Source organism: Babylonia areolata, chromosome 1, assembly GCF_041734735.1.
Source record: "Babylonia areolata isolate BAREFJ2019XMU chromosome 1, ASM4173473v1, whole genome shotgun sequence".
Taxonomy (NCBI): Eukaryota; Metazoa; Mollusca; class Gastropoda; order Neogastropoda; family Buccinidae; genus Babylonia; species Babylonia areolata.
In genome coordinates this window covers 43,253,725-43,268,843 of record NC_134876.1, presented here as the reverse complement: position 1 = coordinate 43,268,843, position 15,119 = coordinate 43,253,725, and the positions used below count along the sequence as shown (strand labels likewise).

At 40.1% G+C, this 15,119-nt stretch overlaps 1 protein-coding gene across 1 annotated transcript in view; it reads right to left on the bottom strand.

Moving 5' to 3' along the window:
* Window positions 1-282: 282 nt before the first annotated feature.
* LOC143283193 (DNA-dependent protein kinase catalytic subunit-like) overlaps window positions 283-15,119 on the bottom strand; it is a 112,445-nt gene continuing 97,608 nt past the window's right edge. Inside the window, exons 81-89 of the mRNA XM_076589371.1 lie at window positions 14,756-14,823; window positions 13,873-14,093; window positions 12,607-12,702; window positions 11,445-11,609; window positions 8,148-8,349; window positions 7,056-7,244; window positions 5,472-5,514; window positions 4,718-4,811; window positions 283-2,844 (exon numbers count right to left, since the gene is read on the bottom strand). Coding sequence (XP_076445486.1) covers window positions 2,640-2,844; window positions 4,718-4,811; window positions 5,472-5,514; window positions 7,056-7,244; window positions 8,148-8,349; window positions 11,445-11,609; window positions 12,607-12,702; window positions 13,873-14,093; window positions 14,756-14,823 — 1,283 coding nt within the window. The 3' untranslated portion in view covers window positions 283-2,639. The remainder of the gene's footprint in view (window positions 2,845-4,717; window positions 4,812-5,471; window positions 5,515-7,055; window positions 7,245-8,147; window positions 8,350-11,444; window positions 11,610-12,606; window positions 12,703-13,872; window positions 14,094-14,755; window positions 14,824-15,119) is intronic.

Below are 15,119 nucleotides of genomic sequence, written 5' to 3'. Positions count from 1 at the left end.
ACTGACCACAAACTTGTTCATCAACCTATCATCTTCAACAGAGCTGTTTTCTTCGGTCTCGTTTCTTCTGTTCCAGTCATAATGCCTGGAAAAGAAAAATGTAAACTCTGGGAAACATGTAATAAGTCATGGCCAGCTGATTCAACTGTTATTGTGTTCATTTTCCCATGAACAATGTATACATCTGTGTCACTGTCCTGATTTGACACAGAATGATCATTACCAGTTGAAAAGTCTCTCACAAATACGGCTCAAAGAACTTAATTCCTTGAAACAAGGGAATGCATAATGCTTGTTTTAATACACAAATGAAATGTTTATGAAGGATTGTTGGGGCCTTCTATGCTATGTAACATTTTTACAAATTAATGGCTAGAAATGCTCTTTATCAATGTCCATCAAAACATCAAATTTGGTTCTGGCCTGTAACACTTATAACTGTTACCCTGAAAATGTCAAAGCGTATCATAAACACAGAATCTGGCATAAAGCACTCATATTGCCATGAATATGCCAAAGGGTATGATAAAAATACGCAATCACTTCACAGTGCAAAATGAAATCTGAAATGACTGAAAAACAAAACTGTGAAAACAGTTAACTTGTAAGTGAATGATAATGAAACAAGCTGAAAAGGACGCATAAATTGATAAAAATAGTAGTCAGAAATGTACGAAACATTTACTTTCACATTTAGATGAAGCAGTGGTTACTTTCCATGACCTGCATTCTGATTTTAAAGTGATCTCTGAGACAGACATTCATGACACACTACAAATGATTAACTGCTGCATAATTACACCACTTATTAACTGACAATTGATTTCTTGAGTTTGTGTGTTGTTGTTGCTTTTTGTTTGTTTGCTGTTGTTGTTTTTTTAACAAAGCTTTTGACATTCTCACAACGAATGAATTTCTATGACTTAATCAAATGAATGCACAATATAAAGTAATATCAGAAATAAGCAATCATTTTCAAATCAAAGCTTTGGATGTCTCCAGCACATCCACCAAACTCAGTTTCTTGATCAATACAGACATCAACATACAGAAATCACAAATAAGCAATCAAAGATTTATGGAACAAGAAATGATTGCATAGTCAAACACTGGGCAATGCACATTCCTCATTATTCAAATAATCAATCAGTTTATGGCTTTAAAAGATATAAAGATATAAGGATTCACCAACGAATAAACCAAATATAAAGCAATCATAAAAACCACCCCTGACCCAAGAATCACTTTGCCTACACACATCCAATGTACAGTTCAAAAACAATACATAGTGACCTAAACGTTACAAGAGATAAGATGAACGTCATTGTCTTTAAACTTGCAGAGGCTTCTCTTTTGGTTCATGGGCGCTTCATACGCTTACCTGCATATGCACATAGTAAACTGCTGGTGTTACATGACAATGTAGAAACATTACACACGGACGTGAATACGCCACAAGTAAACATGTACAAAACTGTGAATACTTGTGCAAACCTGTCATTACAACAACACCTGACACACCAAACACCTTGTTGAGATACACACAAAGCCAACAGGAGTTGCATCCAAACCTACAAAAACCTTAATCATCCTGTCTCTACACATTCTCAAATGTGTGCATGTGTATGCTAACTTGGCATTGCAACACCACCTGATGCACCAAACATTTTTCCAGCAATACACACAGCCACAAAACTGCTACCAAATCAATGAAGGCTTCAACCATCCTGTGTGTACATATGCAAACCTGGTGACACAACACCTAAAACGAAGGTTTCAACCATAATGTATCTACACATACACAAATGTGTGCACATATGCAAATTTAGTGATATAACAACACCTGAAACAAACATTTTTCTACATATGCACACATAACCAACATGAGCTGCAACCAAAACAACAAAAACCTCAACCATCCTGTCTCTATACATACACAAACATACATGCTAGTCAGGAGATACATCACCACCTGAAACAGCAAGCACTGTTTCCACACCAAACCACCAAATTCTGTTCAAACCAAAGAAGGCCTCTGCCGTCCTGAACCATCCAGGTGATACCAGGTGCATCCAAACCAATGGAGGCCCCTACCACCCTGTCTCTACATCCATGGCTATGAACTACACACACAAATGCGTGTACAAACATGCTAACCTGGGCATTCTACAACACCTGAAACACCAAACACTTTTCCACACATACTACAAGAAATGCCAGCCCCTGCCAAGTCATTGGAACATTTGGAATTTGTTAAGAACACTCAGACTCTGAGCCACTTCAGCAAACGTACATTTTATCTGCAAGGCATACAAACACTTGGGCCTACTTGCAACATGGTGTAACTGCAATGATTAAGCTGAATGGTCCACTCAATGCTGTTTCAATGTAAACACGCACACGCTGAGCATCAACACGTGAGACTAAGGTTAGCAGTGACTGCCCTGGCCTCATGATAGACAGGTCTAGAGCGTCTGGATAATGGTATGACAGGAAAGTATGTGACCATGCTATGTAGTTGAAAATGAACTTGTCAGAACAATTATGACGTTGGTGTGACGTTGGAACAAACTGTGATTGAGCGTAACAAAATACGGTGAAATCGTAACAGTTGGCATCTCTGTACGACCATCCTGTCTCTACATCCATGGCTCCCAGCCACTCCAGGTGCGGCCCAGGATGTTGGGGTCCATGGCCTGGTCAATCAGCGCTGACACCTGCTGCTCCTCTGTCAGGCCCCTGTCAGGGAGGCGGGCACGCACGTTGTCCCTCTTGTCCCCAAGAACAACCGTCTCAAACGCTTTCAGGGCAGCGTTTTTGGAGTGACCAAGTCGGATTTCATCTCTGAAAAAATATGGACAAAAAAAACATCAGATGTGCCAGTAATGGCTTTCTAACCAAAATGCATAAATGTAGGTACCTGGAAACCATGAATATCAAGACTGAGTGTCAGTTTCAATCATAATAATATTGTAGTTCCTTGTTGTTTTAAAGGCACTGTCCCTCACTAACCAGCTGAACAACAGCGTACTGGGTCTATGCATTAGTCAAGCATATGCTTCTGCTTTTTTTTTTTTTTTTTTTTTTTTAATTGGCTTTTTTTTAAATTTTTTTTATATCATCTCTGTTCATTGTTTACACACACACACACACATATATATATATATATATATATATATTTTTTTTTTAAACAGAATTTGGTAGGCTCTTATAGCGTGACCAGCGTGTTGGGTCTATGTGTAGGTCAAGCATCTGCTCCAAATAATCTTTCAAAGCAGATGTGGTAAAGCATATATGGATCAGTAAGTAGAAAGTGAAACAAACGAACAGGTGCTGAAGCTCTCCACAAACCATCAGTCACTGTGGAAGAGAGAGGAATTCAAAAACATGTCTGAGGACTGACCCCTCATTACTTCACTTATAATTGATGCTGCTTTCATCTTTTTTTTTGTTTTTTTTTTGTTTTGTTTTGAACTACAGGACCTGATAAAGGCTTAGATCATCTGGCTCTGGCTCTTGGTCGAGTATAGATCTTGCAACGGTGAGTTGGGGTAAAGTGGGCACCATTCTAAGAAAGAAATTTTCCAACACTGTCAAAGGATCTTTAACCTCTAAACTGCTGAATCTTGGTGAAATGAGACCAGTGTGGCATTCAAGTGCAATAGCTATTTTTTATGTGCTTTTAAGTGGCGTATTTGATTTTTGCTGAAAGTTAGTTAAACAACCCCAAGAACTCCAGATAAATAATGAGACGCTGGGATTGTAAAAGACGAACCCAGTTTTCAGTGTATAGGGGACTCAAAATGAGTGGCATGGCAGTAATGCCACTGAAACAGTGCAGATGATGGGACAGGAAAAAGAAAGAGAATGATAACAGACATCCAGACCTGTAAGGTCGATTTTATCACAGTGAGATGACAGCCTTCACTGAGGAGAATACTCATCAGCAGCAGTCACGGGGTTAACATGACAAAACGGTACTGATTATGCCGTCTGGACAGGACAACATCCAGTCACAGCACATGGTGGAAGAGTCATCATAATACCAACACATAAATGTGCTTCATACAGTTCTTATAAATCTCAAGAGACCAGAGCCAAGTTCTACCAGATGCTGTTGTTTCTGCATCAGACTACCTGAGGCTTGCTTTTGCTACCTTTTGCACAGCATGAATCAGGCCTGAAACAGAAACCACTTGCACAAAAGAGGATGCGTTTTGTCTGTTCAGTGTGCATGGCAGTTCTGACACATACCACACCCCTAGGGCTAGAGACAAAAGTTCTACTGATTTTGAAAGATATAACGTCTTATTGTTTTTGTATCCCACACATCAACAAGAACTTCCTGAACCAGGATTTTACTCAACACAATCCACAGCACTACCCCATTTCTGGCAGTTCCCCAACAAATTGTATTGTATTACATTTGTCACAAGAGATTTATGTGAGAAATTTGGGCTGCACTGCCCTTCCCAGGGAGTGTCACCTAAGTGCAGCTTCACTCATACTTCTTTTTTTTTCTGACTGCACTTGTATTTATTTTTGTGTCATTATCAAGGTAGATCTTTTTACAGGATTTTACCACAGGCATCCCTGTTGTTGCCATGGGTTCTTTTACATATGCTAAGCACACAACAGCTACCAGTTTGTGCAATCTAAAAGTTACATGTCCACCCTGAACAGAAGCCGTAAGGACAAGCAACAAAGTGGACCGTACCTTGTGATGTAGCAAGGGTTGTCTCCTTTCAGTTTCCGCATTGCAGACTGCACTTTCTGCTTGGGATACCATGTCATGTCATCCGCTTCTGCATCTGTTGTCACAGACAATGTCAGCAAGCTCAAATCAGTCTTCCACATGCTGGTTTTGTTTGAATAAGAACAGAAGAGTGGAATTTCAATTCATGAGAGAAAAGCACACAAACACACACACACAAACACACACGTGGCTCTCTTTTAAACAGCACTGTCAGCAAAAAATATTTACATTAGTTTGCTTTAATTTTGATCAGATGCTCTTTCAGTATCTGTCTAATCCTCTGTCTACAAATCCATCATATCTAACTCTTTGCCAGTCTAGTGAAACATGACTGAAAGTATAAAGACATAATCTAAACACTGCTGATGAGAGAATACGTCATTTCACTACTCCTACCGCACTGAACAGCATTTTACTGTCTCTATGGGTCATTCAGCTCTGCGTGTGTGAGTGCATAGGCATGTTTGTAAGGGAAATGGGGGTTACTGCATTTAATGCATTTATCTGCATCTTTTACACTCACACACACACACACACACACACACAGAGATTCACACACACACACACACACACACACACACACACACAGATTCACACACACACACACACACACAGATTCACACACACACAGATTCACACACACACACACACACACACACACACACAGATTCACACACACACACTGCCACAGAATATGTTTGTTCACATGTCTCACCTTCAGGCTCCATTCCCTCATGCTTCTGTCTCTCCGCCCATTGCTACAAAGAAAACACACCAAACAAAACTGTTACGACAGTAACATGTAAACGCTAATGAAATTCACAACAGCTATCACTGTTAGTGATAATGATAATTTTCATGCATCAGGTCCATAAAGTTCTCAAATGTTCAATACTGACCTGAGAAGAAGGCTTCTCTTGCAAAAATGCCCTCTTGCAAATATGCAATTCAAAAATTTATCCAAATACACTTTCTAAACACACTGTGCATGAAGCGTGTAGAAGGATGATGGACAATGAAAAAACAGTAACATGAAAATTATTCATTTGTTTCAAATGCTCTGGTTGAAATAAGTGCATATATTCTTTCCCCTTTTTTTGTCTTAAAAAAAATTACTCATTCAGAGTAACACCACGCACAAGAATGATGCAGATCTCAGTAGTTCACTGTTTTCTGAAGATTTTATTGTCATCTACTGATGATGAGATTTATTTCCAAATAGCTGAAAATATATTTCCTAAAGCCTGAGGCACCAAATCCAGTTCTAAAAAAATAAAGTCCAAGCTTCATGAATTACATCAGAATAAAACAACAGACATCATAAGAAAACGTAACAGCAATATAATCTTTGTGGTTGTACAGGTTAAGCCATCTTCAGTCTCTTCTTCCTGTAAGTAGATCATTACACCTAGTGACCAGATTTAATCCCTTTCAGCACATCTGGGGTATGGGGGATTACAGGGAGATAGGGACAAAAATGACAGAGTGACAATACTGCAGAATAGTCAGGGAAAACCAGAGATCCAGGCTTTGACACACAACCGACAGGCCTGGAGGAATATGGTGAACAGTTTTTCATTGCACCGCCCCAATGATTTTTGACAGAGTTAACTCACTCAATACGGCCAGTCCTCTCTTCTCCTCTACACAGACCCATCGGATGTCCAGTGGGTGTCTGAATGACCCAACCTTTAGCTTCCGTCGTCAGAACTGTGGTATTCTTTGTCAACATTCACCTCTTCAGTATAAGAGGCTTCCGCTTGCAATATTTTGATGGTGGTAATTGGGGTGAAACGCTGTTAACGTCGTCTCTTTCGCCGTTCGTATGGAGAGAGTTAAGGGAGAGGAACAAGAAAAAGAAGGATTACACAGGTCTCAACATAGTTTCTTTTCACATCCAGACACTTCTGCGTTTATGGGCTGCAACTCCTTTGTTACTCCTATGTACAAGTGGGCTTGGCATTTATATGTTTGTCCGTTTTTACCCCACATGTAGACAGCCATATTCCTGTTTTCAAGGGTATGCATGCTGGGTATGTTACTGTTTCCATAATCCTTCAAACACTGACATGGATTACAGGATCTTTAATATGTCTGCATGCATATACATGAAGGGGGTTTAGGCACTAGCAGGTCTGTACATATGTTGGCCTGGGAGACTGGAAAGATCTCCATCCTTAACCCGCAAGGTGTGCTGAAACCAGGGATCAAACTCAGGAGACGTGGGCGAAAATCCAGTGCTCTGACAATTTAGCCATCACACCCGATGCCACATTCAGACAGAGAGTATAGCTCTCACCGTCCAGTCCAGCGACACTTCTTTGACAAAGACATCCATGGTGGCCAGGAGGAGGTCGTGGTTCTGCCTCAGCGCACGCAACACATGCACCATTGTGTTTTCCAGCATGCCCTTCACCTTCAGTGGCAACCCCACGTTGACAATCTGACGAGTCAGCCGAATTGCCATCAGCTCTGGCACCGGCAGGAACTGCAAACAACAGAGAAATTGTGAATATAATTTGACATGTTATAACTCTTATAACTAGCATTCTAATCCAGCTTTGCCTGATGATGATTAATGCATGTGACGATAGGCCAATGGAATCATTCAACTCAAGACTTCGACCTTCACCTCAGAGTAATGTTCTTCACAACTGGTTGAATCTCTCAGGGCTTCAATCCTCACTGCATGAGAAGATGACGGCAGAATGCAGACAGCCATGCGAGTTCTAATACAGGGATTCGCACTGCACAGTGAGTCATCAACAGACTGATTAACACTAATTACTCTCATCAGGAAAATCTTCACGTCTCTAAACTTTGACGAGCTTTTGGCTATTTTGTCAGAGTTAACATAACTTGCCCTGTGTAGACATCACTTGGCCCTTTGGTGGTCATAAAATGGTCTTGGCAACCTTCCTAGACACAGATATCCTACAATATGATCTATTGATAAGGTAAATACATTTTCAAAGCACAAGAAAGAAATATGATTAAAACTGACTCGGTACGCACTGAAAACACACACACACTCACATACACACACACACCTCTCCCCCCCAATCCCACGCACACACATTCACCCATTCCTCCCTCATTCCTCTCTCCTTCCCGTAAAAGTATATGTAGAGTCTCCTACCCCTACAAAAGTATATGTAAGTGTGTGGGTGTACTCTGCCTTTTATTTTCTATAATCCTATCCAAAATTTGAACTGATTACTTTGAATTCATCTTTTCCTTTTTTGCTTTGAGGGTTGGTTGTAAAGAAAAATATAAGCTTATTCAACTTCCCTCCAAAAAGAAATTCATTATTATCATCCCCCACCCCCACCCCTCCCCCACTTCCCCTAGACACACACAAGACAACCAACCCCTCAGCCCCTCCACTGACCTGAGTGGCAGTGCCAAAGGCGTGACCAAAGTCGATGCCCACCATGTGCCCGGTCTTCAGGTTGATCATGAAGTTGGACAGGTGGCGGTCCCCGATGCCCAGCAGGTACTGACAGATGCACACCACAGCATGGGATGTGAGCATGGCACAACGCAGCACATGGAAAGCCTCCGGTGAGGTGCTCATCTGCATCAGGGCCCGTCTTGAAAAAAAAAAAGCAAAAAGAAAAGAAAACTGTTTAAAAAAAAAACTAACTTCCAGAATAACATGCTCATGTGAAGGTGCATGGTGTAGCATCTGATGAAGCATTTACCTACATTGGGGCTGTCTGAAAAAAGAAAAAAGAAAAAAATGCTGAAAAAAAAAATGTTAAAAAAAACCCACTGTAACTTTCAATCTGTAATGTGCTCACGTTTATAAGCAGCCTCTGGTGAAGTGCTCATCCGCAGGACCAGTCTAATAAAACAAAAATAAACAAAAAAGGTTATAAAAGAAAAAAAAACTCCCCTAACTTTCCATCTGTAATGTGCTTGCAAGGTGCATTCTGAATTTTTTTTTAAATTGAAGAAAATTTCCAGAATAAGATGTGCTCATGAACTAGGTGTGATCAAAATACAGTCAACCAGGTGCAGCTCAAAAGTAACTTTGGAACTAGAAAACCATGGCTGAACAGAATTCGTAATATCACAAACTTTCAACATGGAAACAACTGTAAAAACATAAAACAAAGAAACAGAAACAGAAAAATAGACTTCTTCACTCATGAATCAAGTTTTTTTGTCTGTATCATTTGAAAAACAGATAGGTCAGCCCTTGCAGAGTTCAGTAAAAAAACTTCATAAACCTTCTCCATCTGTTGGCATTCAAGCAGAAAATCAGAGCACTACTTTCTGGTTCTGTTTTGTCATTTATATTTGACTTGATGTTATCCGCATATCTTACGCCGTCAGCAGTAGTGTTCAGCTGAACTATTGGACTGATCACCTGTTTAAACACAAAATCAAAGAATATGTTCATTGCTTTCATCTTAACCCCTAGGCTGCTTATATGATGAGATAACTCGTCACGGAAAGCATGTACGCTTCGCTGCCACAGTGACGAGATAACTCGTCATCGAAATATTCTGGCTTTTCCCTGCTTTGCATTCAGTTCGTTGACAAAAATGCTGGTAGCTTTAACTTGGGGAATCTTTCTAGATTCTATTCACAGCTAGAAACACCATCTATGTCATAAGGCAGTCCTTTATTTGAACGTTTTGGCTGGGTTACTGGCCGCAGTCTTTGCCTGGCTCCTCTCCTCGCTCGCTCAGCAAAATGTCGGACTGACACTTTGCTCAAGACATGCGATCATGGTGAACTAAATCAACCAAGATTGCTTTCTTTAGCTGATGCTCAGAAAGAATTGAAGCAAAAATTTGAAGGAGAAGACAGTGGTGAACATTTATAGTACGATTTGATAGAAAATAAAGGGAGCAATCAAGAGAGTGGCCAAGATACGACTATCAGTGAGTGATGCCCACTGTTCAGCTCTAGCAGATGACAGAAGTCACCAAATTTTAGCAGGACACAGCGTGAGCGATTTTCTTGGCACTCAGCCAACGCGGTCTGATGAGTTTCAGTTTCAGTTGCTCAAGGAGGCGTCACTGCGTTCGGACAAACCATATACGCTACACCACATCTGCCAAGCAGATGCCTGACCAGCAGGCTAACCCAACGCGCTTAGTCAGGCCTTGAGAAAAACAAAAACAAACAAAAAACAAAAACAAAAAAAACAAAAAAAACAACAACAAAAAACCACGGGGGAATAAATAATAGATAAGCTTACATAAATAAATAAATAAATGAATAATAATTATAATATAGAAAAAGGTAGTAGTAATAATAATAGTAATACTAAAATAAAAAAATTTAAAAAATAAAAATAAATAAATAAATAAGACAACAATGGTGATAAATAAGCGAATAAATGTAAAACATGAAGACACACATTCACACACACACCCACACATGCACAACAGAAATGCACCAAACATGCAGTTTCACAGATATGAAAGCACAGTCAAATACATATAAACGTACATGAGCTCCAACACACACACACACACACACACACACACATTACCTTGCACCTCCTCTACCCCCCTCCTCCACACACTCATTTCTAGACTACGTATCGCAGCTTCCACGGCACACACGCACACACACACACACAAACACACACTCACAGAGATGAACACTTACTTGTACAAGCACACACACATACGCCCATATCTCCCACCCCCAACCCCACACACATATATACAAAGATATACATGTATATATATGTATGAGAACTGGATAAAGTGACCGTGTGAGAGGGGTGAAGAGGAGGGGCATGGAGACTGAGGGGGCGTGGCTTCACATCCATATTATCACTTGGAGAAGTCACAATGCAATGTGTATCTTTTTTTTTTCCTTTTTTTTATATTGTAGTTGTTCTAGTATGATTTTGTGTGTGTAGATATCCATTTGTCCAGAAAATATGATATTTTAGTGCAAATCACCTAACTAATGTTTGTAATGAACAAGTTGAAAATGTGACAAAAAAACAAAACACTGATTTCAAAACAACAGCATGTCACTAAAAATCTATAAAATGGGAAAACATCATGAGTTTTGTATTCTTTATTCATTTACATTTCAGAAAATATATATTTTTATGGGTTTTTCTCCAATAACAAAGAGCACAGAATTTTTTGAAAATGTATACCTGTTTTTTTGTGGAAAAAACCCTGGCAAATAGATTTCACTTAAATCTTATTTTCCTGGCAGCGAAAGGGTTAATGCCAAATTATCTGAGTATCTTTGCTTGCTAACACACAAAATAAATAGCTGTAGGCTCTGCAACTAACTGTTCAAGAGCTGAGAAATTTTTATTTATTTCTGTGTGCCAACCACTTTTCTGACATCATAAATTTATCCCATTTCCATTCCTTTATTCAAATGATATTGTTTTTTTGAGCCTGTGCCGCTTTGTAACAAATACTAGAATAAACCCACCTGTTTTGCAAATAACTTTATACGCAAACGAGATGCATTTGTGTATAATGTTGAGGAAAACAAATGTCACCTTACATTACGAAAATTATGGTACATGTAAGAAAAGAATTTACGATCCATGAAATGTCACACATTTTAAAAAGCTATGTAATCACCACATCTCTGCAAATACTCGGTGAAGAAAAGTGAAATCTTTACAGAACCGCACCAACAAAAAAAAAAGCCCCCAAAACAATCAGACAAAAAATCCACCCTTCACCTGGACAGATCCCACGGAACTTTCCCCTCCTTCGTCCTGAACTCGCGCTCCGTCTCTGTCTTGGTGTACTTCTGGTACACCATGGAGTACATGCCTCCCGGCGTCTCCTTCCCTTGCTTCCAGAACTTGCCTGTCCAGTTCTGGTGCTGTCGAGCTGGACCTTGCCTGGGATTCACAGCAAATAAAGAACACAATGTGGGACCATTTGTTGCTATGTTGACATTGTCAATGACACAGCAAGTAAAGAACACAATATTGGACCATTTGTTGCTATGTTGACATTGTCAATTACACAGCAAGTTTCAGTTTCAGTAGCTTCAGTTTCAGTAGCTCAAGGAGGCGTCACTGCGTTCAGACAAATCCATATGCGCTACACCACATCTGCCAAGCAGATGCCTGACCAGCAGCGTAACCCAACGCACTTACACAGCAAGTAAAGAACACAATATTGGACCATTTGTTGCTATGTTGACATTGTCAATTACACAGCAAGTAAAGAACACAATATTGTACCATTTGTTGCTATTTTGACATTGTCAATGACACAGCAAATAAATAACACAATATTGGACCATTTGTTGCTATGCTGACATTGTCAATTACAGCTTGGCAAGAATCCATCAACCTCACATAGAGTAAGGATTTTTTTTTTTTAAATATCTGAATGGCAGTAGAAATACTACAAATATATCTAATGTGGAGAGTTTGGAAGAAGCGGAAGCATCTCAGTGCTGTGTTTGTCGCAAAATTTAATGGAAAAGCCTAGTTTAACATGATATCGTATGTCACCAAACTGCTAAGTAAACTGCTCTTGAGCATCAGTGGAAAATAAAACAAACTTACAACAACAAAAAAAAAACACCTTAAGGTTGAGTTGGTTCATGTTCATGCAGCAGTGATAAGTTCTGGATTGAGGTTAACTCTTGGTTGTGTGGGGTTTGTGTCTGTGTATGTGTGCATGTGTGAGTGTATGTGCCCATGTGTGTGAGTGAGTGAGTGAGTGTGTGTGTGTGTGTGTGTGTGTGTGTGTGTGTGTGTGTGTGTGTGTGTGTGTGTGTGTGTGTGTGAACATGCAAGTAAATGAAACAAACCTACAAACATTACAGATGTTAATCAGAGTTTGCACCCTGCGTATTCTCAACACTACAGTATCAGCACTTACGGTCCTTCAATGTACTTTTTCTCTTCATCAGTCATGGCATCATACAGGAAGTTCTTCAGTGGCAGAGTGTTATTCATCCACTCAATCAGACCCACCCTGTGAAAACAGAATGCAAACACAATTAAACACTTCAATGCTTTCTCACTTACTGTTCTCATACAGAATCATAGCTGTGTTGTGGTAAAATAAACCTGCATCTTCCTATCACAAGTTATCAACATTCTGTTTCATCGGACATATCTACACTGACTTTCAGGCACAGTCACCAGCATGACTCATTCCTGGTGGGGTGGTGGCCTTGTGGTAATGCGCCTGACTAGCATGCTACTGTCCCGAGTAGTTCGAGTCCTGCACAGGCCAGGAATCTAACCACCCCCTCTACTAGACCTTCAGTGGTGGTCTGGGTGCTGGTCTTGCAGATGAGATGATGAACCAAGGTCCTGCATGCAGCATGCATGGCAACAAAAAGATTGTCCCCAGCAAAATTCAGAAAAAATACTCACTGATGGTGAAACGATTTACACTGGCAGAAAAAGAAGTAGACAAAAGAAAAGGGTGGCTTTGTTCTTGGGAGATCAGCCTGGGAAATATGTTGTAACAAAAAAAAAAAAGAAGTACAAGACAAGACAATACAAAAAGGAAACGCAATACAAGACAATACAATTCCTGTCTCCTTAGAAAGGATGGTCCATACACAGAATGTACCTTGTATCCAGATCTAAAACTTGAAGACAGAACAGAACTGAAACAAGACTTTAGGGTTAAGGCAGAACCATAAACATCTCAAGCAGGAATACTACCAAAAAACAACTGGGTCTCCTTGAACTGACGCTCATACCAGAGTTCTAAAGGTGTGTTCACAAAGTTTGACGCACTCAAACTAATTGGTCCTCATTCTTGAGCAAATGACACCACTACCGAGTTAGCGCTCGCTCCTGTGCTCCAAGTGTTGAAAGAAGTTGAACAATTTCAAACTGAAGCAAGCTCATCAGATATGCAAAACTCACTATCCAATCAGGATGAAAGCAGAGGTCATGACCTTACTGTGATGAAGAAAGATGGATATGTAACTGATTCAGCTTCCATCTTCAAAAGCTGTCATTTTTCTGCTGAATCATTTCAAGGCCACAAAACCCTCTAGACCTTGGATCTCAGTTGGCATCATTCTGTTTGTGAAAATCTCACAACAAAGTCATGAAGAAGTACATGTATGTTGCCAAATCAACAACACATTTCACTGCACACGCCTTCCACTAGCACTCTCACCTGGGGTTCATGGGGATGACCTGGTAGGTCTTGAGCTTCAGGCTGCGAGCCCGGCAGACCGCGTCCTTCTCCATGACGCGGTTCATGATGACGAAGAGCTGCTCGATGCGCTGGTCCTGTCGCAGGTCCTCCCCGCCCTTCACCAGGTAGTGGTAGTCCCTCTCATCGTTCCCACGGATCGTGATGCGCTTCGGCTTCCGGATGGAGCTCATCACCATCACCTGACCATCAGCTTAGTTAGTTCGTTTTTGTTGTTGTTTTCCTTTCAGCAAAACACTCATATATCTTGAATAAATGAAAGGCTGCATTAGTTGGACTAATCTGCGTATTTTGATGGATGGTGTAATGCACTGTAATGTATTCAGGCCCATCAGTCACCTCCAGACTCACAGCCACCCATCCTCCACCTAATTTTTTTGAAGCCATGGTCATTTTCGAATCCGAAGGACAAACATCATTCTCATCAAAACTATTGTACTGTTAAGTGTTTAGAGCAAACATTATTTGGTAACGCTCCATACCAATAAACTCATTAACATTTATCATCACACACATCTGTTGAATATCTTGAAAATTAATTTCATGGCTTGAAATTTCTTGTCACCGAAGGAAGAGTGCATATCTATAGTATGCTCCAGTTTTTTGTGTAATATCATACAGAGAATGCCTCATACATTAAAAAATGGAACTGCAATTTTTGCGAAGAAAATGATTAAAAGGTTTCAAGTGCTATATATTCCACAAAGAAGTATCACCAAATAACTATCTAAAAGAGATTAACATATAGTCACTGTATCAGGTGCTAAGTATGTATGAGTACACTACTTCTGACAATCAGTGTGAGGTGGGGTCAAGACAGAAAGAAGAAATTATGAACACTGACCCGCTCATCAAAACCAGCAATTTTCACATGGTATTCCGGCATTGGCTTCTGCAGACCGTCATACTGTCCTGGAGAAAAAGAAAATTACACTCAAATCTGCAGGTATTTTCAACCCCATTTTCCCACAATTCCACTTAAGAGAGGTAAATATTTTAAATTCGTATTTGTATTTGTATTTCTTTTTATCACAACAGATTTCTCTGTGTGAAATTCAGGCTGCTCTCCCCAGGGAGAGAACGTGTCGCTATACTACAGCGCCACCCATTTTTTGTATTTTTTCCTGCATGCAGTTTTATTTGTTTTTCCTATCGAACTGGATTTTTCCACAGAATTTTGCCAGGAACAACCCTTTTGTTGCCATGGG